General features: G+C 62.8%; 1 protein-coding gene and 1 long non-coding RNA gene across 5 annotated transcripts in view; both read left to right on the top strand.

Moving 5' to 3' along the window:
* Window positions 1-16,487: 16,487 nt before the first annotated feature.
* Window positions 16,488-19,117, top strand: LOC135330174 (uncharacterized). The gene is made up of 3 exons (XR_010391985.1): window positions 16,488-16,541; window positions 18,097-18,488; window positions 19,007-19,117. It is a non-coding gene; the product is annotated as an uncharacterized LOC135330174 (long non-coding RNA).
* Window positions 19,118-23,112: 3,995 nt separating this feature from the next.
* Window positions 23,113-25,932, top strand: part of SRRM4 (serine/arginine repetitive matrix 4) — a 42,567-nt gene continuing 39,747 nt past the window's right edge. For all 4 annotated transcript variants that reach the window (XM_064522288.1, XM_026119034.2, XM_064522289.1 and 1 more), the window contains exon 1: window positions 23,113-23,251. In XM_064522288.1, the coding sequence (XP_064378358.1) occupies window positions 23,121-23,251 (131 nt within the window). In that variant the 5' untranslated portion in view covers window positions 23,113-23,120. The remainder of the gene's footprint in view (window positions 23,252-25,932) is intronic.

Below are 25,932 nucleotides of genomic sequence, written 5' to 3'. Positions count from 1 at the left end.
GCACGCCATCGCCCGTGAACGCCGTGGAGAGCGCGGTCGGGGTCCCCGTATCGACCGCGGCCCAGCTGTACCGCGTGAGCAGCGTCCTTGGCTCCTGCAGACGCGCGTGAGCCAGGGCGGCCCTGGGCTCCAGGTGGAGGAGAAAGGAGCCTTTCATCTCCTCCCGCCGAGCGGCTGGCAGCTGGCCCGCGCGGGGCACTTGCTTTCCTCTGTGCCGTGGCTGGAGCCGGAGCAGAGAGGTGGGGGGGAGCGACAAACCTTGGCAAACAAATTGCGCTGTCCCCAGGGAAATAGCGCGGGGCGGAAAAACGCGTAGGCAGAGTTATCCAGCCGTACCCTCCGGGCTGCTGTCCCTTTGCTGGGAGGTGGGACCGACCGAGCCCTGCCGGGCATTCGGCCCCCCGCCAGCCAAGGCAGGCTGAGAGGCGGTACCGTGGTGGGGTGACGTCGGGGGGGACGTAGGCACTGGTGGGTGTCCAGGAGCTGTCCCTGTCCCCTGAATGGGTCTGGGACCAACGGGCTGAACCCCAGCTCTGTACCTACGGGTCCCCCAGCGCGGCGGCGAGGGTCAGACCACCCTGGCCCATGCTCGTGGCAGCGCTGGCCCTGCTCTGGCCCCCAGGATCACGGCAGCGGGAGTGGGCCCTGCTGCCCATGTTGGAGCCAGATCAGCTGGAGCCGCGGCAGGGTTATCCATCAGCGCGTGGGCTTGGTGGTCGACCCTGCGGGGACAGTGGGACTTGGGGTCCCTGGAGCTGAGTGCTTGGGTGTGGTGCCCGTCCTCCATCTGGGGTTAAAGGCAGCTGCCAGGGGGATGTTTTGCATCTGCTTTATCAGATGCTTCCTTGGGCTGCGCACCCTTCGCAGTGCCCTTGCACGCGTGGGGCTGGATCTGGGCCCTTCTCCTGCCCTTCACAAGGTCTTTCCACCTCCTGCCTTCACGCTTGCACCTTCTCTCACTGTGGCAGCGTCCTGCCTTGTTGCTGGAACAACTCCGACCTTGCTGAGCACCGGGGAGCTCCCGTATCGCCGCTCGGTTCAGCCGAGCGAGCTTCACCCTCGCTGGGCTGCCTCGGCGCTGCCTCCTTGCCCTGCGTGCACGGCAGCTCTGCCCGGGCCCCAGCTCCGCGCGGCGTCCCCTCCTCTGCCCTTCCCCTCCCGCCTCGCAGGAGAGCCCAAAGCTGCCGGTGCTGCTCGTTTAATTTGTCTCGGTTCATGTTACGCTGGAGGATAAAGTTGCAGATATTTCTGTGCCGTGATAGGATCTCGCCAGCCAGCTCTCCTTTAATAAGGTCCCTGGCATTCGAGGTGCCTGGGTTACCTTATCTCCCTCTGCAGACGTGTGTTACCCACCTCTCGCCCCGAAGGGAAGCCAGCCTGGGAGAAAGCGGCAGAAACTCTGCCTCCGCAGCCCTGCGGGAAAGCTTAAGGCACCGGGAGGGAAGCTGGTGTCCTAGCCGTGCCGCGCGGACGTCGCATCCCGTTTCTGCACGAGGTTCCCTGTTGCCTCTCCTCTCCCCCGAGCGTCTCGGTCCACGCTGGCGCTCGTCCTCGCGGCTCCGCGCTGCGGCAGGCTGGGCTGAGGAAAGGCTGTGCCGTGGCTGATCACGCCGCTGGCGTGCCGGTAGCCTCGTGTGCCGATTCCCTCCTCGTGCTTCCCTGCGCCGCGGCCGGTGCGGCGCGCGTTTGCTTTCCGTGGCAAAAATGGAAAAATTCCTTTCCAAAAATTCTGCAGGTCCAGAAATTGCCCGGGCCAGGCACGGCCTAGCTGCCCGCGAGGGCATCGCGGAGGGGGAATGACTCGCTCCCCGGCTGCAGGGCAGCGCTGCTCTTCCGTCGCATGAGCGTCGCACCTTTTCCCACTCGGAGAACCAACGCGGAGCGTCTCTAGTTGCCAAAGCAGAGTGAAATCTGCTCCAGGATCAACCACATGTGATCCCAAGCCTTGAATCTCTGCTAAATGCTAACCCCCCTTCCCTAGCCCGTAAATAAAGGGGAGAGTTTGGTGTTAAAGCAAGGTTTGAGCACCGCGCCGACCACACTTCCTCTGCTGTTCCGGGGCCTCTCGGAGCCGCTTGATGCGAAGGGGAACATCCCCCGGGCACGGCCGTGGGCTGGCTCGGTGGGGAGAAAGCGCCCGGACGCAGGCGCTGGAATGGAGATTGCTTCCTCAGATGGTCACAGAGCTGCAGGTGGCTGGAAGGGCCGCTGTGAGCTGGCAGTGTGTGAAGAGAAGTGGAAATGGGAGGTGGAGGAAGGCGGGGGGAAAGGTGGAAATCAGCAGCAATTCAGTCAACATGGAGCCTGGAAAATGTAGAAATTGCTAGGGGAAGCAAAAAGGCGTGATGAGAAACTTCAGAGGAATTTCTAGCAGTGAGGAGGAGGAACCGATTTTTAGCATATTAAAAAAAAAAAAGAATCTTAGTAATACTATTGAAAAAGCAGAAAAGTGCATGTTGATGTTGTTGCCCGTGTGCAGAGGAGGGATGATGTCCTCGCCTGCGAGATGGCGAACGCGTTGCCGTCGCAGTGGTGGCCCAGGCACGTGGCAGCGTTTGGAAGCGCGGGCGGTCCAGGGCAGCCGGTTCCCTCGGCTGCTGCCCTGGGGCTGGGGAGGAGAGGAGGAGAGGAGCTCCCCGGGCTGCAAACGCAGCTCCTCCACGGGGCAGCGGAGGAGGTGAGCTGCTCTCCAGCCTTGTATCCCTCCCGAGCAAAATCAATGGTCTGTGGTTTTGGAGTATGGTTGATCAAGGTTTTCAGGGAGGGAGTATAATGATTAGCGCTATAGAAACGGGTCTTATAAAAACACGGAGTCAGGTTAGCTTGCGGCCAGGGCAGGCTGCGTTGCAGAAGGTGGTATCGCTGCCGTTGGATGTTACGCCTCTCTTGGGTAGTCTTTGACCCTGGCTAGAGAAATAGGCCTGGATTTCGGCTCGGTTTTTCCCGCAAGGCATCTCTGCCTCCCCGCGCCGGGCCGAGCTGTCCCGCCGGCCCCGAGCTGGTTGCGGAGCGTTGGGGTCTGGCCGCTGAGGGTCAGCCGGCCCCACGGTGCCCTGCAAGCCGGAGGAGCCCCTCGCACCCGGGGCCAGGCTGTGTGCAGCTGGGCAGATGAACGCACACCCAACTGCTTTTAACCTTCGCTGTTGCTATGACGACTCAACAAGCGTGATGCGCTCAAGTGCTGTCTCTCGGCTCCCCGGTCTCGCGTTGCCACCAGAAAGCGGGGTGCGTAGCTGCGTACGGACATGTGCTTTGTTCCCGCTTTCCAGCGTGGTTTGCAATCCCCGTGGAGCGTGAGCAGGATCCTTTCTGAGCTGGGCGAAGGGTTTACTCGAAAGGTCTTATAATAAGGTGAAGGAGAGGCCGACAGCCGCGCTCCCTGCTGCCGAGAGCTTCGGTAGCTAAATTTAGCCCCTTGAGTCATTACTGAGTCAGCAAATTGGGGGCAGGAAATCTTGGTTTCTTTTTTCTTCCTTTTCCATTAGCGATGACTCCAAGACTGGCTCCAAACTGGTTTGGTTTCTCTCCTGGTCCAGCATGTTATCTGCCCGCAGCGCTTTGGCTTGCAGATGCTGCAGGGGAGTCTAGAGCAAGTGACAGCTCTCTCCTGTCACGGCCACCCGCCCTGACAAGCAGCCTCTCCTCAAGGAAGAAGCATCGGTTTCCTCCTCACGCGCGTGGTCTGGGGCACGGGAGCCCTGTCCTGGTTTGCTTCCCCCGCTTCGCTGAGGAAGCGCTGCTCAAGGCCGCTGGCAGGTAGTGTATCCCCTGGCAGGGAGTGGAATCCCGTCCGGATGCTCCTCTCCCAGCCCTGCCCGGGAGTGGCCCACGCGGCTAGCAGGAGCAGAAGAGCCCTGAGAAGCCCAGCAGAGCGTGAACGCAAGCAACAAGGAGGAGCCAGACCTGCTGCATCTCCGGAGCTGCGCTGTGCGGTGGCTGAGCCTGTGCCGCGCCGTTGGGCGCGTGAGCAGAGCAAGGGCAGCCCGGCACAAGAGCTGGCAGATGTGCGCGTGCAACCAGGCAGCTGTTCTCCCTGCAGCTGCAGGTGCTGAGGTTGCCAGAAACTGGCAGCAGAGCAAGATCAGAGCTCTGCGTTGTGCATGGTGGAGACCTGCTGTCCCGGGCTGGAGCAGGCCGGCGGGCAGCGCGTCACAGCCCTTGGAAAGCAAATCCCGAAAGTAGAGTCCCTGTTGCTGTCTGATCATATCAGTTCTCATTAGATCCCACTGAGCGTATTCTACATAATTTGTTTCCTGGAATGAAATGTGTTACAAATGCAGCATTTAATCACCTTGTAAAAAGGGAAGAAAAACTAGCTCCCCCCTGGGGCTAGCAAATAGCTGAAAGGGAATCCAGGAAAGGGAACGCGTGCTCCCCCCGTGGTGCCGGCAGGGCTGGGGAGCCCGGGAAAGCTGGTATTCGCCCTGGCGGACAGTGAGGGGTCGGGCAGGGAGCACGTGGAGGGTGACAGAAACCACCAGGCACGGAGAGGTCCACGTGGAGCTGGGCCCCGGGTCCTGCGCGGGAGCCAGCTGCTCCTTGGCACCCGTGCTGAAGAAGGGAGGAGGCGGCATGGACGCTGTGCTTTCAGAGCATCTCCAAGCCAGCTCTGTAACTGAAAACTCCTGAAAAATAGCTCTGCTGCTCCCCTCATGTCAGGCTTAGGTGGAAACACCCCAAAACCTGGTACCAATAGTGTCCTCCTTTCCGAGCTAAGGGTGTGGGTTTCTGTCAGTGAGATTAGTCCAAGCGAGCCTGTGTCAGGAGCAGTGCTGGTGACACCCATGCCAAGAACTGCCCTCTGCAGAGGGGCATCTCCAGGCTCCGAGCAGCACCTGGCTCTTCCTCCAGGGAGATGGGCTGCTATTTTGTTTAAGGGTCGCTCATGAGCTGCGCTTTTTCCCGGCACCTGGAGATAAATCAGTGGCTTGCTGGACAGTGAAGGACAAAGTGAGCGATGGGCACTCGGTGCCCTGTTTGGATTTTGCCTGGTGACGATGGATGCTGTGCTGCTGCCTGCGTGCTGCAGCTGGCCTGGGCTGGGGGCTGCCACTCTCGCTGCTGCTTTTTATTCATAGCAAGCGAAGGATGAAGAATCAGAGTAATGACCAAGGAGACGGTAGCCACTTGACTTTTCTTCCCTGTGGTGCGAGCAATTAATCTAGCTAAGGCTTCGCAGTGGAGTGAGACTGCAAGGTTAGGCAGCCTGAAGCCCGGCGGACACGGGGGACCGCAGCTGCGCGGTGCGTTCCTCCCCGCTCTCCCGGCCCTGCCTTTGATCCGCTGCCAGCAGCGCAAGCGTGTTCCCTGCTCAGAGGCGGCTCAGCCGCGGCTGGCAGAGCTGCGGGAGCCCCGCCGTCGCTAACGAGACGCTTGCCGCTTGCCATCTGACGCTGCGGTAGGTACCGTGTGCCGTCTGAGACCTGCGACGACAAGCTCGGCCTCCCGGAGATGGAGCGGCTTCCCTCTGCTGCGGGCCTGCTGCCTGCTCCCCCCGGTCTCATGGGATGTCTCCTCCTCCCGGTTCTGCCTAAGCCTCTTCTGCAGCGTATCCAGCCACCGAGGTTTGATCCTGCTGACGGCTGGTGTGAATCAGGAGCAGCGCTGATCGTCAACAGCCTCTGCTCTGAGATCAAAGCAGGCCGGTGTCGTATAGTCGTGGTGCCGGGCACCCACCTCGCAGAGGCCGCTGCGAGCAGCTCCTGCCAAGTGCCATGGAGGGGGCCGAGGTCTGCGCTGTGGCTCCGGCAGGCGCTGGGGGGGTCTTTCCTGCCCCTCGCTCTCCGAGGAGCAAGAACCACCCTGTGCAGGGAGCAAACGCTGCCTCCCGCTTGGTAGTAGCTGTTCGATGCCAAGGATAACAAACAGCTTGGAAAGATGTTTTATAGCAGCTGGCGATGCCCATTTATTAAAGGCCCCTGCGCAGGTCCTGGGAAAGGAAATAAGGTCTTGGCCTCCCTGCCTGGCAGCGTGACCTTTCCGCGGCTCAGGCGCGTGCTGCCGGCAGCGTCTCCCAGTAATGATATTCCGGGGAAGACGTTCTCTGCGGTTCTTGGCTGGAGAAGCCACGCGGGGTGGGCGATGCGGTGCAGACTGTGATTAGGGGATGGGTGTCTGCCTCTCCCCCGTTATTTATTATGCTATAAAATCCAAGGTAATGTACATCAATAAATGTTGCAAAGGGTTTCACGCATGTCAGCTGTGCATATTTTATGGAGCAGATGCTCTTTCAGGACACAACGGGCTCTGCGAGTGGAGCCGGGCGTGATTAATACTGCAGCCTTCAGCTGGCTGCTCCTCGGCTTTGCTGCAGCACAGTTGATTTCGCGGAGCGCCCTGTGAACGCGTAAGCTGCGGTGGGGAGAGGAAGTGGCCAGGGAAAAACGCTTTGGGTTTTCTTCCTGGAGGTGCGGTAGGAGGCTGAGCGGGGAGGGAAGGCGGGATTGCTCCCGGGTCCTGCTGACGTGCACCGCCTGCCCTGGTGCTGGTTCCGAGTCCCTTTGCGCTGGCCTCCTCCCTTGCAGGGTGGCGGAGGCCGTGTGCTCGCCTGACTGCAGACGCCGTACCCAAGGAAGGGTCAGAGGCTGCTTGGGGGAGCTGGAATTCCCTGCTGCATGGTTTTCTGAGGGAACGAGATACCTGCCGTCAGGCTGCATCCGTGTTTGTCCCTCGACAACTCGAGCCTGGCTGGTTTCAGCCACGTGTGACAGCAGGGCTGTCGGCGATGCTGTGTTCCTGCGCGTCCTGCGAGATGTGCAACCAGGTGGGAGAGGGCAGTTCTGTGAGAGCCTCGACTGAGGGACACGCAGCCCCATGACACTTCCAAGAGCACACGGGAACACGTCCTTACGTGTGGCCCATGATGGGGAAGCTTTTGGTGGGAAATGACCTTAAACATCAAACTTGGTAGAACCAGGAGACCCAAATCCTGGTCTTTGGGATTAGTTCAAGTGACGCATTTTGAAGACAGTCAAATTCCTCTCTCATAGGTACCTGCTTTACACTGGAGCCATTCCTCGTCTCCAGGAAAGTTACTCTAGTTGGACAGATCCAGCTCTCTGGGGGAACGGTCTCTGTAGTTGCTAATCACTGGGTTTCAGGGTTTCTTTCTCCTAACACTTGTGGGTGATTGCTTCCTCCTCTTTCCCTTTGTCTTTCCGCAACATCACAGATTTGGGAAGCACCATCTGCTGATTTGATTAATGGCCCTTTTCTGAAAAAGCAACAGAGACAAATGTCCTTCTGAACATTGCAAAGAGAAATGGAGAAACAGGCCGGCTAATTTTCAGCCATTAGTTTGGAACCCAAACTCCTTCCCAGTATCAATTTAGCTATTATTTCAAAAACTAATTAATCTTCACTCAGGCAGCTCCAGGGGACCTGTGTTTAGATAATTAACAGCCCGTGGATCATGAGAAGTCTTGCTTTTGGATTCTGCTCCAGTGCTTGCCTTTAAGAACAGTCATGCTACCGTTCTACTTACCAGCTCCTTTCATCAATTCATCTTTTGTGACAATTAAGAGCAAATAATTAGCCATGATGGATTTTGCTTGCTTTCTTGCAGCTCAGTTACATTTTTTTCATTCTTAAATATTCTCCAGCTGTGCAACTTTTTGGTAGCTTTGCAGCTAATTACAGCCAAGCAGGGCAAGTCACTGCCCTCACCAGGAATACCAGGAGAAAGGTTTTGGTTCCCTTACGGAGAAGCCAGGCAATAAGGGATGAGAAAGGAGACCTTAAAGGGTAAAGAATGGGATCTTTTTTTTTTTTTCTCTCTAGTCAGGCTGGGATTTCTGAAGGAACCCAAGACAACTAGGTGTCCTAATTGCACCCGTCTTCCCCACTGCCTCCAGCCTAAATCCCAAGGCCCAGGTAAATCCCAGCATTACTGTATGTTGCCTTCTCATCAAAGGATGTGGAGTAAATCAAAGTTTGTGTGTTGTGCATGCAGCCTGTTGCAGACTCCAGCTTGCACCGGTGCAGCAGTGTCTCAGACGATGCAGTGTGGATTTACGCTGCGTAGTGCTGTGCTGTGGCTGGGCCCTCCGTCCCGGGGTGACTCGTCACGGCCTCTTGCTTGCCCCCACGGCTTTGTTCCTCTTGCAGCCCTGGGTGGCTGGGAATCGATGGCTGGACTTGTCCCTCCTTGTTTCACCCTGGGGATGGCATGGTCTGATCCAGGCAGTTGGTACTTCTGATGCTCGCAGGAGCCAGCGGAGCGGGGCAAACCTGGAGGTAAATCTGCTCGGGCTGCATCCATTCCCGTTAGACCTGACTGGATTTGTGGCGTATGATTTGCTTGGAATAAGATATGCTGCAGAAGTAGCTCTTTATCACCTTGAAGGAAGTGCTGAAACCTTCCCCCTGCTTGAGTGGCTGAGAGGGGAAGGGAAGGAGAGGCCAGTAATTCCCTGCAGCGTTAAATGGGAACCCGAGAGCCGTTTCTGACTGCCAGTGCAGCCAGTACGAAGGAGGAATGGGCTTTGGGGCAGAGAAGAGAGATACGATATAAACCGTTGCGGTCCTTGCCATCTAGGGCACTGGCTGGGCTGCGTTGCAAACGCTTCGGGGGCACTGGAGATCACATGTGAACTCAGCTCGATGTGGAGAAGCTCTTAGTTTTCCATCGATCACGTGCTGGGTTTTCAGCTCCTTAAACATTAGTGATTTCTTGAATGCAGGCTTGACTTAGCAGCTTAATGTTTGCAGGTGTATAAAGCAACTGACATTTCCTTCCCGCCTAACAGGATTTTGGGCTCTGTTTCCTTGGATCCCGAGCTGTTGATGTGCTGTTCTTCGTGCCCAGCTCACCTTGCAAAACCTGATGCTCTCCCCAAGTCGGCACGTGCAGCGGGGAGGTTTCCACCAAAACCTGCATGTCTTGGTGTTGGTTTGCTGAGGGAAGCCCAGAGGATTTTAGGTCTTCCTACCCTGTCGTGCTTATGAGGGGGATGGAAGATAGATGTGACCATGGCTCCCATGTCCGGACAGGCAGTGATATAGGTGCTGTCGTCTGTCCAAATCCAAAGCAAACTAGCGATGCCTTGCGTTGGTTAAGGTGCTGCATCTGCTTGAGCCAGAAGGAATGACCAGGATCCCGCGTGCAGCGGTGCAAGAGGTGCTTCGCCTGCCCTGGTGTCTGGCACTGCTCTGGCACTAGCCTCTGTTAGTGACTCCCTGTCCTAAATTTTCATCCTGCCTAGGAAACCTTCCCAGAGAAGGTTTTGCTGGAAAAATTTCTCTTTTCACAGATCAAAGCCTCTCCTCTGGTCCTATTCATCACTTCTCCCTGCAGGAGAAGATTTCTGCCTGTGAACAGACTTGTCTGTGCCCGCCGAAAAACTTTCGCAACATGAGGAGTTTTTCCCCTTAAGTTTCAAAGAGGTGAAACTTGATTTTGGCCTTTTTTCCCTCCATTGAATAGAAGTTTCTGGCCGAAAGCGTCTCTTCTTCTGGCTCTCCTGAGCCCTGGGCAGTGACAGAGGCCCAGAAGAGCCCTGCGCACCTGGCTGGCTAGGAGAGACCGGCTCCGGCTCTGCGTGCGCGTGCCGGTTTCCTTTCCCCCCTTTGCTCCGCCGCCTTTCGGGGCTTTGCTCGCCGGCGTGCTGCTCGGGGCCGGCGCGGGGAGATTCGCCGCGTTACTCTGGTTTCGGGTGGCTCTGTGCGGATCCAGGCTCCTAGTTTCAAAGGGAAAGAAACGCTTCCTGCCGAGCCGCAGGTCGGATGCTCTCGCCGGTGCCGGGAACCGGCATGCAGCTGCGCGGTGACGGTGCAGGAGGGGACGCGGCCGGGCGGCGTGGCCTCAGCTGCCCTGTGTCCCCGTCCCCTCCCCGGCACGCACGTGGGCCCGTGCATTTATTTTAAAAGCCAGGCTGTAACTCGGTGATGCCTCCCCCTCGCCCTGCTTCCCCGGCTGGCCCGCGTTTATCTCCTCCCAATTAAAGAAGGGCAGATAGTGGCTTTAATAAAGCCCTGTATATGAAAGATTAGTAACGATTTCGTTTCCAACATGTCGTGAAATATGAGGCTTCCCGCACAACCCAGCCGCCCCAGGACAGGCTCGGCAGCTAATTACCGTCCCCGGGCTGCCACCGCCGCTAGCCGGGCACCTAATTGCTGCCCGCACCCGAGCGCGCTGGGCTGGGGGTTGCGGTTAGTTTGCAGATCTCGCCCGGCGCTTGGCCGTCGCTACTTCTGCCTCTCCCCTCCCCTCCTTCAAGTTTATTAATGAAAACCTTATCTCCCTGTGCAGATAACGCCAGAAATAATTAATGCTCGCTGAGGTCTGTCGGGCTGCTCTGCTCTTCCCGCCCCGCGGCACGGCTTCCCCGGCTGCTCGCTGGGGGCTGGCGCTGCTCCTCCGCTCCGAGCCCTTCCCGGCCCAGCGCGTCTGCGCTCCGGCAGCCTTCCCAATGGAGAGCACAGGGCCGCCTCGCTTTTTGGGGCCAGCTGCATCCAGGGGCCGCGTTTAAAAATAAAAGCAAGCTTTCCTTGCTCAGGGCCAGCCCTGGTGCAGGTGGGGAGCTGGTAGCCAGGGACGTGGGCCAGGGCCCCTCGCAAGGGGACCACGGATGCCCCCGGTCCCATCGCCGCTGGAAATGCAGAAGCCAAGGGGCGGCCGCAGCTGCGCTGTGCCTGGGGGCCCGGCCCAACCCTGGCCCCGCTCCTCTTTTTTCTTTTTTCATTGTTGCATTTAGAATCGCCGTCTCTTGCCTTAAATCTTGCAGCCTGATAGAGGACGGTGGCGCTTCCGGAGTGCCGGGGCTGGCATAAATAATTCCAGCACCGAGGGAGAGATTTACGGCAATATAAATGTCAGGAGTGAGCCCAGTTTGTATTAATGGCCTTATTAGTTATGTTGCTGTAAAATACTGATACTCCAGTTGTTAAGCAGCCACGGCTTTGCTCGGCAGCATTAATTCCATAAATTGGGGCTTTTTGATGTAAATCTTGAAGCCTGCTGCACCTTATTAGAAAATCCTTCATGATACGTCAGAGATCTTAAAATGCTTCTGAGTGAGGTATGCTCCAAACGGCGCTTTTATTCCCAGGCCGAAGCGCAGGGTGAAGAGGGCGAGTGCCCACGTCCGCCCTCGTACCGCCACGTCCCCCCGTGGGACGGGGACGCGGTGGCTATTGCAGCCGGTGCTGCAGCAGCGGGGCCCCGGCGAGCAGCTTGCAGCAGCTCCGTCGGACCCGTGGCCTCTGTCCTTGCCGTCGTAGGAGCCGGTGCTCTTCCCGCGCGTCCCCCCTGCTTCGCCTTCCGCTCGTCTGCTCCTGGGCGGGAGCCGGCGTCTCCCGCCGCGGCCGTTTTGCAACTCTGCAAACTTTCCAGCAGCGAGCTGCCGGGCGCGCAGCGAGGGAGCCGGCGGGGGGAGCGCTGCGATAATTGAAAATAAATGATGCATTATATGAAATAAATGTTCCGGTGCAGCCGGCTTGCTGCGCCTCATTATTTATTTATTTTTCTTGCTGGCGTCGTTTTGAGGAGAAGAGGGGCCTGGGAACGGGGACATTGGGAGTAGGGTGGTGGCACCTGCGTCCCCGGGCAGCTCCGGGGCTCTCGGCCGCTGCCGGAGGATCACCCAGCGCTCCGCGGAGACGGCAGCGGCAGGGAGCTGCACCGGCCCCGGAGCAGCGTCACGTTGAAGGTCTGCCCGGAGCAGCCAGCACCCGCGCAACCAGCACCCGCACCGGGAGCCTCCAGGGCCTCCTCTCCGCTGCTTGCACTGAAGGGTGTCCCAGGCCCCTGCTGTGTCTCTGTGTTTAATACCCATCCTCAGGCAGCTCCCCGACCCCAAAATGGGGCCAGGCCCGAGGGACCCTAGCGCACATGAGCCAGTTTTAGAGGCCGGTCCCGTAGGACATGGCTTGTCTTGCAGCGCGTGGGCGTTCCTGGCTCCCGGAGTGAGCGGGGCTTTGGGGAAAGCCAGGCGGAAACGCGTCGGCTCACGGTCCGCGCGTGGGAGCGATGGGGCAGGGGGACCTGGGTGTGCAAAGACACGTTGTCCTGCTAATTAATCTTGGGAGCACTGTAAAGGCTTTGAACTGCTGTTTGGAGACTGAGCGGATGAAGCCCGCTCTTGCCTAAGAGCGAGGGCTTTGGAGGCGAGATCCCAGTGGGCGAGAGCGGGACAAGCGTCGTGTCGAAGCCCCGCTCGCCTCGGCCGGCAAACCCCGTCCTCAGGTCGGGCTCGGAAGAGAAGGGCAGCGCCTTTAAAGCAAGAACTCACTTGGCGTTGCGGCCGCAGAGGCGGGAGGGCTGGCGGTGCCGGTGCGGACCCCGAGCAGAAAGCCCGCGGGGCCGCGGCGCCGCTCGGTTCGGCCCGACCCGTTTCGCGATGCTGCAGGAGCAGCAGTGCCGCCGGCTGCGGGAGGCGCGGGGAGGGCACCGACGCGGCCGAGGCCTCCGCACCCCTCCCCGCAGCCGCCTTCAAGCCCGGTGCAGCTGTAACGCTTAAGCGCTGCTTAAATAGCAGCCTAAGAGTGACAGGCAAAGAGCTGAAAGCTTCCCGAAGTCGCGAGCCCTCCGCTTGGCGCGGGCGTCTCCGAAGCGAGCGGCACCGCAGGGATCTACTGGGCACCCCGAGCTGCTGCCAAACCCTGTTTTCCGTGTGGATTTGGCTCCAGGCAGCTGGGAATTCACCTCCGCTCCGCTCCAATGCTCCTGGGCTGCTGCTGCCGTGGTTCGCTGGCCTGAATTTTCGCCGAATATGTGATTAGGGCCAGAAAATAAGGTCTGATCTCTTTGCCCAAGAGCCGCGTGCAGGGCATGGACCCCACCTGGTGAAACCAGAAGATCTGGCGTGCGGCGAAGTTGGTGGTGAGGGACCACGGCAGTGCCCATCACCAGGGCGTCGGGGCAGCAAGTTCGCCGGGAAGCTTCCCGTGGGGCGCGTTTGCCTTTAAACCGCTTGCTAAACTATATTCTTCCCAAATGTAATAAATGCGAGGTTTCATCAAGCCCAGCCAGCCAGCACTGATGAAATCGTGGTGGCTGAGCAAACCTGGTGTCTTTATTTATTTATCCGCCCTCCCCGGTGTCGCCGGCGGCCTCCCGGCCCTGCAGCAGGGACGACGCTCGTGACGCAGAGCATCTGCTCGCCCCGTGTCCGTGGCCGCGGTCCGGCCGTGCAGCCCAAGAAGCAAAGGGGATTTAACGCCCGCAGCCGGCGCCGGCAGCTCCCTCTCTCCCGGCGCTTTTGATACGTTTATTCTGCCAATGTAAAGCAGCCGGGGGATGTGATTTTTTTTTTTTTTAATGCAGCTTTAACTGATTTATTAATAGCCCATAATGCGAGCAATACTGATCTATAAATCCGTTCTTCGGGATTTATAGGGCAAATATCCCCGCGCCGTATTAAAGACACAACTCATAAACACCCGCCGGTGCCGCTCGGTTAAGTCAGGCGGCGGGAGGCCGTCGTTATCTCGAGGACGGGGAAAGGGGGGCGAGTTCGCGGCGCCGGTTTCCTCGGATCCCTCGAAAGCCTCCGCCTGGAAAGGCCGCTCCGGCGGGGCTGTCACGGGATGCTCGCAGGGCTCCGGTCCCCACGGGCTCCCCGGGGACCCGGCGGCGGCCGCGGGCCGGTGTTCGCTGCCGGCGCGCTCCGGGCGCTTAATTGCTAATCAGAGCCAGGCAATCAGCTCGCCTCGGCGGGGGGGGGTTGGGGAGCGGGGGGCACCGCTCGCTCGGCGCTGAAGGTGACTCCTGCAGGAACCGGGGTTTAAAAATAAAAGCAATAATCAGCGGGGGTGCGTCAAGCGAGCGGGGGGGCCGAGCGGCAGGAGCAGCCCGTGGGGCATCAGCAGCAGCATCGCTCCGGAGAGCAAAGCCGCGGGGAGCGGGGCAGGGTCCCGGGCAGAGGGCCCCGGCGTTGGCCTGAGCGCCCCAAAGACCTTCCCCCGGCCCCCCGTGGGGACGTCCCTCGGGGAGGTGGCCCAGGCAGGAGCAGCGAGGTCCAAAACGCCTCTGGCTGCTCTTGGTGTCACTGCTGGGACCTGCCGGGATCAGCAGCAGGAGGACGTCGTGCTGTCTCCACCCGGGCATCCCCCACCACCCGGCCCCTTCTGCTGGCGTCGGGGCTGCTGGGAGCATCCCTGCCACCAGCTCCAGGGCCTCCAGCAGCTCCAGGGCCTCCACCAGCTCCAAGGTCCTCACCAACTCCAGGGTCTCCAGCAGCTCTGGGGTCTGCACCAGCTCTGGGGTCTCCACCAGCTCCAGGGTCTCCAGCAGCTCTGGGGTCTCCACCAGCTCCAGGGTCCCCACCAGCTCTGGGGTCTCCAGCAGCTCTGGGGTCTCCAGCAGCTCCAGGGTCTCCACCAGCTCCAAGGTCCTCACCAGCTCCAAGGTCCCCACCAGCTCCAGGGTCCCCACCAGCTCTGGGGTCTCCAGCAGCTCCAGGGTCCCCACCAGCTCCTCTGCAGCCCTCACTGGCCTTTACCCCTAACGAGTCAATCTCTGCCAAATCCGTATTTCCTACCGCCGTATCCAAGCCAGGGTTTTTATGCGGGAGAGGAGCCTAATGTTGAAACCAGCCCTCCCCCCAGTTATAGATTAAACGCTAAAACAAAGAGATTTTTCTCGCCCGGCTCACAACACCCGAGCGCGAGCAGAGCGGTGTTTCGCCTACCCTCGGGAGCGGCCGCTCTCCCGGCCGGGCGACGCCGTCTCTCCCGCCGTCTCAGCGGGGCCCGAGCGAGGCAGAAGGGCTCTTGTCGCCGCGGGACGTCCGTGCGCTCGTGACGTGGTTAAGAGGGAGGCTGGATCCGGAGGGGCCGGCATTAAAAATAAATCGGGGCAGGGTGTGAGTCCTCGCGCGTCCCCATTTTCGGTGGGTCACCGCGGGCGACCCGGCCGGGCGCAGACCCCCGGGGCCGGGGCCGGGGGCGGCCAGGCGTCGATGCGGCGCCGCGGGCACCAGCGACTTCGCTGTTGATCGTTTGCTGTGTAAATCATCCGGGGCCAGAAGTTAATTGTGCCTGTGCAACGAACCCTTCTCCTGCCTTAATGAGCGCTGGATCGTGACCGGCATCTGTTTACTCCTCACACTTTCATCTTCTCGACAGTTTGAACAATTAATTGCATCAATAATCTCCTTTTTATTCTATTAAGGAAAAAAATCGGAGAGCGAGCGGCCCTCCGTGCCGCGCTCCTGCTCGCGGCGCTGCCCCCCCCCGCCGCTAACCTTCGCTTTCACAGTTTTGGCGCTGCTGGTTGTTTTTGCGAGGTGCTCTGAGTGCTGGGGGGGCCCCAGATGAGAGCGGGACGAAACGGGGTCCTGCACCAAGCGGGGCTGTGCGGCGGAGCGAGCGTGTGCAAGCGCGTGCCGTGTGCGGCCCCGCTCTCGGGGGTTCCTGCGGTGGCTCTTGGGGTCCCTCAGAGGTTCCCGCAGCAGTTCTCGGGGTCCCCCAAGGGGGTCCCACGGCAGCTCTCAGGGTCCCTCAGAGGTTCCCGTGGTGGATCTTGGGGTTCCTCAAGGGGTTCCTGCAGCGGCTCTCAAGGTCCATCAGAGGTTCCCGCAGTGGCTCTTGGGGGCCCTTGATGGGTTCACACCAAGGCTCTCGGGGTCCATCAGAGGTTCCTGCAGTGGCTCTCGGGGTCCATCAGAGGTTCCCGTGGTGGATCTTGGGGTTCCTCAAGGGGTTCCTGCAGCGGCTCTCAAGGTCCATCAGAGGTCCCCGCGGTGGCTCTTGGGGTCCATCAGAAGTTCCCACGACGGCTCTCGGGGTCCCTCGGGGGTTCCCGCGGTGGCTCTCGGGGTCCCTCAGGGGTTCCCACGACGGCTCTCGGGGTCCCTCGGGGGTTCCCGCGGTGGCCCCCACGGTCCCCATGCCGCCCCCCGCTCGGCCACAGCAGTGTCCCCGCGCGGCTGCTCCCTGCCAAGCGGCGCCCCGCCACCCGCCAGCATGCAGCAGCCCGGCCCTGGGCTCCGCTCGGCTCCTCGCCGCGCCTTTGCCGCGTCCCACGGAGGGGCTGGAAGCGGAGCAGCGCGGAGCGGCCGGGAGCGGGGAGGGAGGTCACGTTTCAACCCGTATTGACTGCCGGCAGCCTCTTGCGGGACGGGGGGTCTCCATCTCCGTCGGCACGCGTCGAGCTGAGCTCCCTGCAGCCGGGGGCCGCGGCGGTGCCTCCCCTGCCCTCCCCTGCCCTCCCGCAGCCGGCTCCCCGCGACAGCGGCCACCTCAGACCCCCAAAGAGCCACCCAAAACGCAGGGAGCAGCTTGTCTTCAGCGTCGTGGTCCGGACTTTTCCCGCTGCGGGACGGGGCCGAGCGGCTCCTGCGTGCCCGGATGCCTCCCCTCTCCCGGGGACGGGCCAGGGAGACGCTCCGGCACGCCGGGCCCGCGCCTTCGCCCCGCGCAGCTGGGCGAGACGGGAGCTGCTCGGGGGCAGCTCAGGGAAAACTGCAGGTTTTGCAGCAACAGGCGCTGGCGTGAAAGCCGCCGCGACGCACAGCTGGTCCTGCAGAGGCCTCGGCTGCTCGGGCACCTTTTAATCCCGGGGTGCTGTTGTTTCTCCACAAATGTTCACGCTCCAGGTAAAGCCTTTTTTCCTCTCTCTTGCAAAAGGGGGTGAATCCTGCCGCGCTGCCAGCGAGCTCAGCCCGGAGGCCGCAGCACCGCTCGGGCTGTGCGGGACGGGAGCCCCGGCCGTGCGAGCCGTGGGGAGCCGGCATCGGTTCCTTGCTGCCCCTGCGAATCGCACTTTAAAAATATATGTGTGGGTATTAAAAAAAAAAAAAAAAAAAGCAGGGAGAAGGAGGCTGGCGCGGGGTGGCGAGGGGAGGCTGCGATGCCCCGGGCGCTGCAGAGCTTGTTCCCCGGGCTGTCATGTCAAGGCCACCGTGGGAATAACGTTGGGATGGTGCCGGCAGCGCCCACGCTGCCAGGGACGTGAAACGCTGCCCGGGACCGCTCCGTGCCACGCCGCGTCCTCCCGCGGGTTCCCGGTCGCTCCTCTGCGGAGCAGCAGCCATGCAGGGAGCTTTCAGGAGCTCGCCCCCCCCCCCCCCCCCAATCTCTCCGTCTGTTTTGGGAGCGGTAGGAGTGTGCACAGGCTCTTCTGTGGTCCCCCCCCGTGCTGGGGGGGGGGCCGTGCCCCCCGCCGCCCCGGCCGCCCGCGCATGGCCGTGGGTGAGCGCTGCTGCCGCAAGAGCCTGGCCGTGCGGCCCCGGGAGCAGGCTGGCTGCCCCGGCTGCCGCTGCTGCTGCGGCTGCTGCGGTGAATTGTATTTTCAGCTCCCTCCCTCCAGGCCCAGCTTTGGCGCCGCTGGAAGAGCTGCCCACTTTGCACGGAGCCAACGGAGCAGAAAGCCCAAAAAGAGCCACATCCTGGGACCACCAGGGATAGCTCTGCATCCTGGGGACCACCGGGAATAGCTCTGCATCCCAGGGCTGCCAGGAATAGCTCTGCATCCCAGGGCTGCCCTCCACCTGCCGGAGCTGAGCTTTTGCCGCCCAAAAGCATTGGGCGACTGCAGCAGGGAAGGGTCCGGGAACCTGCGCTTGATCCCGGCGATCCCCGGGAGCGCGGAGCTGCCATCCCAGCAGCCGCAGCCCTGCAGGGCCAGGGGCCACCGAGCCGCGAGCCGGCCATGGGGTGCTGCGCGGGACCCTCCGCTTCTCGCCCCTAGGCAAGGCGGCTTGGGGTTGCGTTCAGGAGTTTTGCCAAGGTTTCGCCCGGGGATAATGAAGGCGGAGGAGCAGAAGGGATGGCTTCCGAACAGGGCGCCTGGAGCCAGCGAGCGGTGGCAGTGGGGTGGCCAGGGAATGGGGCGCCGCGGCCCCCCAAAGCCGGCCCCCGCTTGGGGTGAGAGGCTCTCGCCATGCCGGACCCCGGGCACCGGCTTCGGGGTCAGCACCACGCGCTCGCTGGGGTCTCAGGGAAATCACGTTAAAGGCAGTTTGCTTGCGTAAACGTAACGAGGCTTCCCGGGGCTCCTGGGCTGCCCGCACCTGAGAAAGATTACAAACAAAATGCACCAAAAAAAAAAAAAAAAAAAAAGGAAGAATCAGGCCAAAATAGCCCCGGTGAGAGCTGAGGAGCAGCTTATTTTTCCCACACTTATTTTCCTGCTTTTCGTCCTCCCCACAGATCATGTTTAACGGGAGCTTGGACAACCCCGCGGCGAAGCTTCGCCAGTGCCTTCGCCGCCCGTGAGCATCACCGGCCTGGCTGCACTGCCGGCCACGCAGGCAGGCACTGCCGCTGCCGCCTGTCCTTGCACGGAAAAGGGGTTTTTCCTCTGTGTTTTCCTTCCTCCAAAGCAGCCTCCAGAGAGCGTAATAGCGAGCGGTGGCCCTGGATGCACCTCGGGCAATGCTGCGTCCTCGGCCGGCGCCTGTGGGTCCTGCTGCTGCCGGCCTGTGACCTCCGCAGGGGCCTTACCGATGTCCCTGCTGGTTCCCGGTCTGGGTGTGGACGTCCCGGCTGCAGCGACCTTCCTCCTCCTCCTCCTCGCCGCGCGAAGCAGCGGTACGGTGCAGGTACCCGCGCCGCCAGCCGGGGCCTGCTCAGCGGAGCGAATAATTGGCGGGTGCTTTGGGAGCGTAGTGAATCGAGGGCACTCGCACACTTTGTTTGTCGGCTCTCGAGGTGTAATGAACACTCGCAAAGATAATTATTGATTTTCCTGCCTTCGCGGTGAAGCCGGTCGGCGGGGGAAGGCGGATAACAGCAGCGGGCCGGCGGGCGGAGGGGCTGCCAACGCCGGGGCAGCTCGCGCCGAGGCAGACCGCGGCCCAGCCTCCGTGATGCCCCGGCAGCGCGGGAACGCCGGTGGCATCGGTGGCCAAGACCCTGGCCCAAATTGCACTGAGTTTCTGCTGAGCAGAATATAACACACAGGCTAAATAATTACAGAAAAATTCAACACGGATAGAAAAAATATTTGCCTAGCTCCAGGACAAACCCTGCTTTTTCTTCCCTCTGGAAAGGGGGAGAATTAAAATGTAATCCTCGTTAAACAGATCTTTTCCTTCCCCTCCCTTGGGTTCCTGCACAGTGTACGCAGACCTGCCCTGCCGGGCTTTGCCTTCCCAGGCTCTGGAGCCTCCCTCATCCACAGCAGTGAGATACCGCGCTCTCCTGTTGGTCATCCCCAAAATCGAGGAGTAAGGCTGTTTTCTTTTTTTCCACGGCGGGGACGGGGGGAAACCCTTGCGGGCTGGGCGGGGAAGGGGAGGGCATCCCTTTCAATCTGGGGCAGGGAAGAGCAGGTGAGGGAAAGCAATGCAGTGCAATGCAATGCAATGCAGGGTTGGGTGAGTTGGGTTGGGTCGGGTTGGGTTGGGTTGGGCTGAGTTGACTTGCGAGTTGCGTTGCGGTTACGGTGCCCAGTTTGCAGCGGCCGTTCCTGCTCAGCCCTGTGCCTCTCTGGGCAGGGCAGGTCTCCCTTGTGGTTCCCCTTGGGTTTTGTGCCCTGAGGTGGGGGGGAACATTTCACAGGGGGAATATTGGGCTGGAAGTTTAAACGCATGGCAGGGTGCTGGGGGGGCCGAGGCTGGCAGTGCCGGGAGCGCTCCGGGGGGTCGGGGGAAGGGGCTGCGGAGTGAGCGCAGAGACCTTGGCTGCTGCTGGGGCTGTGAATAACCAGGTGCAGCAGCTATTGCAATTTGCTGGGGTGAATAAATGGAGGAGCATTGCAGGGATAGGAAACACCTGCCTGGCTTGTGCCCTTGCAGCCTCCCTTGTCCCACGGTTTTGGCAAGCCCTTGGGATCACCTTGTGCTAGAAGATCCTCCAGGAATGTAAGCTCTCATTTCTGTTTGCAATACAGTGCTTTCCCTGGGTGTTTTTGCAATGCTTTTTCAGGCTGTTTACTTATGAGGCAATTTATTACAGCACAGTTAGGCTGTAGCAGGAACGCATATTCCTCGGAGCCGCGGCTAACGGAGCCAATTGCTTAACTGGCTCACTCACGTCTCGGCGAGGTACGCCAGGGAAGGGGATTCCTGCCGCGCGATCGCGGCCTCCCCTCTGCCCCCGTGCCACCCGTGCTGCTAGTCCAATAGCGCAGGCTTTTATTTTCCTGTGTATTTGGCAGTCGGCTCGGCGGCGCTTCGAGCCGTTCGGGGTTCCCGGCTCCGGCACCAGGTGAGCTGGAGGCACCCGCGGGCGCCACGCCGCAGCTACAGCAACGTCTGGTTCTGCCTGTGATTTTAGTCTGCGTCTTGTTCTTAGCCTTAACCAGCTGGCATGGGCCTAGCTTCTGGCTGACTTTGCATTAAAAGCGGTTGAGGGGAAAAAATGGCATTTTCACACTTGTTAGTTTTGCCTGCAAACAGCCTCCCCGGCCTCTCCCTCCGCGTTGCAGCATCCCGGCTCCGGGCCCGGATGGCGGGCTGGGACGGTGCTGGCAGCCGGTGAGGATGTGGCTGTCCAGCTCTGCCACCCGGTGTGCCCATGTCCCTGCCGTCACGGGGGGGATGGAGACCCTTGTGCCCCCCCAAAGCTGCCCCCAAGGCTGGGGGCTCGGGCGGGCGGTGGCGCAGCCGCCTGCGGTGCCTGTCCTTGCCGTCCCCTCTCCGCTCCAAGCAGAGGCTTGTTCAAACGTAAAAGCTGCTGTTTGAACCGCAGGGAACGAAAATGGCACTAAAAGCGCTGCGTGGCGGCTGTCTCCGTAGAAACCTCGGAGCCGCTCGGCTGCGGGCCGGGAGGGAGCGGCAGGCGGCTCTGGGGAGGGACGGCTGCGAGCCGGGGCGAGCGCCTGCGCCGGGTGAGTCCCCTCTTGCCGGGGCGCACGGGTGAAAGCTTTGCTTTATCTTTCAAAGCACCAAATACCCATTTTTCCAGCTGCCCTTGGGGCCGTGGGTGCCAGCCCTCACCGGGAGATGCCTCGCGTGCCGGCCTCGTCCCTGGGAAGCGCAATGAACCCTGCGCGAGGGCTCGGCACAGGCTCGCTCCTCGGGAGGCCGGCGCAGGGACCCAGCACCCCACGGCACCCACCCTGGCCTGGCTGTTCATCGAGGTGGCTCTCAGCCCAGATGTGGCTAGTGGCCACCAGGATCAGGAGGGGAGAAGGACTGCGAGCCGGCATCTGCACTTGGGCAAATGGCTCAGCCACCCCTTCTCCTTCCTCGAGCCCCTCTGTGTCCCTTCTTCCTCTGTCTGCCCCCAAAACGCTCCCGCGTCCCCGTCTCTGCCAATGGGGGTCGAGCTGAAGCTGCCGGGCTCCTCGTGCAGCGCCGGGGGCCGGAGGGCTCCAAGCAGGAGCTCTCGCTGCGGAGAGCTGCTGCCGGCCAACCCGGCCTCCCTGGTGGCACAGGCTGCCTGGTGGCACGGGCAAGGAAGAGGCGAAACGCTGCCCTTGGCCACTGTGCTCCCTTCTACTAATTCTGTATTTATTGCGAGGAAGCAATTGAGTTTCTCTGTGGTTTTTCTTCTTTCTCGACTCCTGCTGCCTATTGTTCCTGCCTCCATTCTGCCGGAGCTGCTTACATAAATGTATTGTGCGGCTTTCCGAGGCACAATAGAGAGAGTCTCATTCAGCCAAGGTCACCAGCTTTTACTTGTGCTTCAAAGCCTCTGCTACAAGAGCCATTTTCTCTTAAAGACATTTTTATTGTGCTCGGTACAGAGGCAGAAGGCTGAGGAAAATAGTCCTGCTGCACTTGCACCACCCCAGCCCTTCCCTCCCCTCCGGAAAGCCCAGCCCGGGCCATCAGGCAGGTCTGGTCCTTCCCTCGGAGGTGACATCTCACTTCTGAGCTGGCTGGGACCCCGCTGCCAGCGGGGCGAGGGACCACAGCTGTTAAATGGGAAGAGACGGGGCAGAGGGCAAAGGAGCTTCCCTCCAAAGTCCCCTCCTAGTGCAGGTGCCAGCACAGCCCAGCTGCAGAGCCCTCCCCGTCCCTGGGCTAGTTTTTCTCTCAGCCAGATGAGCCGGTTGCTCCGAGCGCTCCCTGCTTTTGAGCCGTGTCCAGGGAACTGCTGGGAGCAGGCAAAGCCGAAGGTTTCCCCCGTGGGAAACATCCTGCCTGTCTGCATCGGTGGTCAGGTCTCGAGCTCTGGCCAGGAAAAAAACATATTTCCGATGTGTTTCCTTGCCTCTGCCAGCGCACAGCTGCGGAGCGGCCCCGCAGCCCAGCCGGCTCTGCGCAGACCCACGTGTGGCTCTCGCCTGTGCTTGTCCCCGAGCCGTGTCCTGGCGAGGAGCGTGTCCAGGCACACGGCGGCCCAAGCAGCTGCCAGCTACCGGCAATGACGGCGTCCCCTTGCTGGGGCAGGGAGAGGGCTCGGCAGCGCCTGGGAGGGACGGGCAGCCGCGGCGGAGCGGGGGAAGCGGCACTTGGGGCATCTTTGTGGCGTGCGTGAACCCGGCAGCCGGCGGCAGAGGGACTGAGCGGGGATGTGTCGCCGGTGCTTGGCGGCAGCCGGCAGATCTCACTTGGCCGCGACGGAGGCCTCGCTGCTGCTGCTCCCCGGGAGCTGGGACCAGCGTGCGGCCTTGGGGGCTCGTGGGGGCTCAGGCCGATGCTGCGCCCCACATGTTAGCGCCTGCCGCTGCCCCTTGCAAAGGGTGAGGTGTTGGGGGGGGCCGTGGTCCGGATTGACGGGCAGTGACCTGGAAGCTGTTCCCGGGCTAAGGAAGGCAGTGATGGGGAAAGAGCGAGGGGGGGCCCTGGGGGCAGCAAAGCAGCCAAGATGGGGATGGGGGGGGTGCGAAGGGGCTGCCGAAGTCGAGTGGAGGCAGGAAAACCCGGGAAGGGGGGCAGAAACACCCCCCCCCCCCGGAGCTGTTCTGCCCCCTGCCCCGAGCGATCTGCCCTAGCGACCGGGGGGGGGGGGCAGCGGCGGCTCCGGCCCCCCCTTCCCCGGAGGGGGCAGCGTTGCCGCCCCCCCCTCCCCTCGGCGCGGCCCCCCCGGGCGAGGCGGGCGCGGGGCGGTGCCGGGGCGGGCGCGGCGGCGGCGCCGGCCCCTCTCCCCGCCTCGCCGGCACAAAACGGCGGCGGGGGCGACTCGGCCGCACACGCTCCCCGCGAGCCGGGCGGAGCCACCCCAGCGCGGGCGGCGGCGGCGGGGCCGGGCGGGATGTAGCGATCAGCACCGCGGAGAGCGGCGGGGCCGGGCGGGTCGGAGCGGGGCCGGAGCGGGGCCGGAGCGGGGCCGGGCCGGCCATGGCGAGCGTGCAGCAGGGCGAGAAGCAGCTCTTCGAGAAGTTCTGGCGCGGCACCTTCAAGGCCGTGGCCACGCCGCGCCCCGAGAGCATCATCGTGGCCAGCATCACGGCCCGCAAGCCGCTGCCCAGGTGAGGGGACCCCGGCGGGCTGCGCGGCCCCCGAGCCTTGTCCCGGGGGGAACGGCGCGGAAACCTCCCCCGGCTCCGGGGGGGCTGCAAGGTCTCCTCCCCCCCCCCCCCCCCCCCAGTTAGGGGGCTGGAGGGCTCTTGGATCCCCCCCGTGAGGGGCGGCCTCAGCCGGAGGAGAGCCGCTCCGGGAGGGACCAGGTCCGGGAAACTCGGCTTCGGTGGGTGCTCTGAGCCGGGAGCTGGCTGCCTCGGGGGGGGGGGGGGGGCAGGATGGGGTCCTGGACACCTCGTGCTGGGCCCCCCAGGGGACCCCAGAAAGCGTGGCCAGCCCCCCCGGAGCCCAGGCGCCCGTCCCCACCCCGCACCCCGAGGAGCGCGTGTCCCCCCGAGTCCCAGCTCGGCGCTGCCCGGGGCGCAGGGCTGGTGCCCGTCCGCCCTGTCCCTGCCGGGCCCAGGGACCTGCTGCCCAACGGCACCGGGCTTGCCGGCGGCGGAGCGGGGGCTGCTGGCACCCACCGAGGGCACGGTGGTGCCGTCCGACCCGCGGGGACCCTACGGCTGCTTCCCAGCAGCTCCCCCCGATTTGGAGCCGTTTGGTTGTCGGTTGTCTTAATATTGGCTTAAAACCACCCGCTTTGCACCGGTTTTCTGAGGAAACGAGGCGCTTGCAGGGTCTGCGCTGATGCTGTTGGCCGCTCTCCCTGCGGCGTGGGGACCACGAAAGTGTCCCGAGCAGGTCGGGTCGGGAGAGGAGAGCGGCGGGGGGGGCAGCACGGCGGGGCGAGCTCGGCGGGTTCCTTCGGGACGAGCGGGCCGCCTCCCGCCTCGCTGGCTGTCGTCAGTCCGAGCGGGCAGCTGCGCCAGGCACCGCTCAGACTCCCGAGCGGGGCGAGCAAGTCCGGTCTCCGCGGGCGGCCCTTGGCCCGGCTTCGGTGGCGGTGCGCGCGAGGAGCCGCCGGCCTTGGCCTGCTCCCTGCGCCGGCTCGGGCGCCTCGCGGGCCGGGACTCGAGTGGGTCGGGAGCGCGCCGTGTCCGCGCACACGCTGCCTGCTGCCCGCGTCTGCCCGGCAGCCGAAGTGGAATCAACCAGCAAATCCGGATGCCGGAGCGGTGCAGGGGGTCCGGGCCGCAGCGGCGGTGCCCGGCTCCTGCGGGGCGATGAAGTGACCGGTACCGACGGGGATCATCCACGACCCTTCCCGGGCCACCGGCTCTCCGCGGGTCGGTGCCGGGGCTGAGCGCGGCACGGAGCGTTTCCAGGCTCCGTTAAAAGTTTGCGGATGCAAACGGGCTCCCGTTTCACGCAGCAACAGCGGGAGGGGGCTCCATGCGCGCGGAGGGCTCGGCGGGTGGGGGACCGGCCCCGTCGCCTCCGCTCTGCCGCGTTTCGCTCCCGCGGAGGCCCGAGCGGGACCGGGCCCCGGGCCCCCGCCCCCCCCCCCCCGCCCCGCGGCTTTTGTCTCCTCGCGGCATATGTCGCCGGAAAGCGGCGCCGGGGCAACGCGATATCCCCCGCGGCCCGGCCATCTGCGCCGCGGGCATCTGCTCCGCGCCCCCTCCCAGCTCCGCTCTGCGCTCTGGGGGATTTTCCCCTTTTCCCGACGGTTTCACTGCGCTGCTCATCGGCTCGGCCTCCCCCCCCCCCCCCGCGACTCTTCCTGGCGGATTGGAGAGCGGGTTACGGCGATGCCAGCGAGCAGCGTGGCAACGGGGGGGGGGGCGGCGAGGCCGAGGGGAGGGCGGAGGTGCCCGTCCGCGCCCCCGCTTCCCCCGCCCGGCAGCAGCCGCGGCCCGGAGCGCGTCCCGCCGCGCTGCGCCGGGGCTTCACCCCCAGCCGCCGGGCAGCAGGGCCCGAGCGTGGGGGGCTCCCCCCGGGCTCCCCCCCCCGGGCCCCCCCCGCACCCGGGGGCCGGGCCGCCGTCTGCCATCTGCTGCGGCCCCGCGCAGCGTGGCTAATGAGCCCGCGGGGGGGGGGGGGGGGGGCGCGGGGGCCAGGGCAGGGAAAATGATTAAAAAAAGGGAAAAAAGAAGGAGAAACCAGCCCGGCGCCCCCCCTTCCCCGGGCTCGGCGGTGCCGCTAATAGGCCGCTTTTGTGCCGCCTGCCCGGCGGCTCCAGCTGGCCGGCGGCGAGCGCTAATTAGGCAGCTCGGGAGGCCGGCGGCGGCGGCGGCGGGGGGGCGCGGGGACCCCCGGGGAGGGGGGGAGCGCAGGGACCTCCTGCTCCCCCCGGGACGGCGGCGGGGCTGCGTGTCGGTGAGAGGCGCCGAAGCAGCCGCGGGGCCTGAGCGGAGGCCGGGAGCTCTCGGGGCCGGGCGCCGAGTCTGCATCCGCGCTCGCCTGCAAGGAGGAGGGCGAAATTTGGGCCCAGGGAGGCCCCCCAGGTCCGGGGACCTGCAGAGGCGCCGGGCTGGGGGCTGCCGGGGATGCACCGCATTCGAGCTCCGCTTCACGGATGAGATGGGGAATTAGAGGAGGTGAAAGGAAGCAAAAATGGGAGGAAAAGAGAAAAAAATTTAAAAAAAAAAGTCTGCTGGCTGGATAGGAAATTAGTGGCACGTGCAGAAGGGAACAGGCTCAATGTTTTATCTAGATATTTGATTTCACCCCTGGATAACGCTGCTTGCAGAGGTGGCCCCGCGTGCTGGTGAGGGGCTGGGGGCGGGCGGGAGCGGGGCGCTGC

This window comes from Dromaius novaehollandiae, chromosome 17 (genome assembly GCF_036370855.1).
Source record: "Dromaius novaehollandiae isolate bDroNov1 chromosome 17, bDroNov1.hap1, whole genome shotgun sequence".
NCBI classification, from domain to species: Eukaryota; Metazoa; Chordata; class Aves; order Casuariiformes; family Dromaiidae; genus Dromaius; species Dromaius novaehollandiae.
Note: the sequence above shows the minus strand (reverse complement) of the source record. Positions and strands in the feature narration are given on the sequence as shown.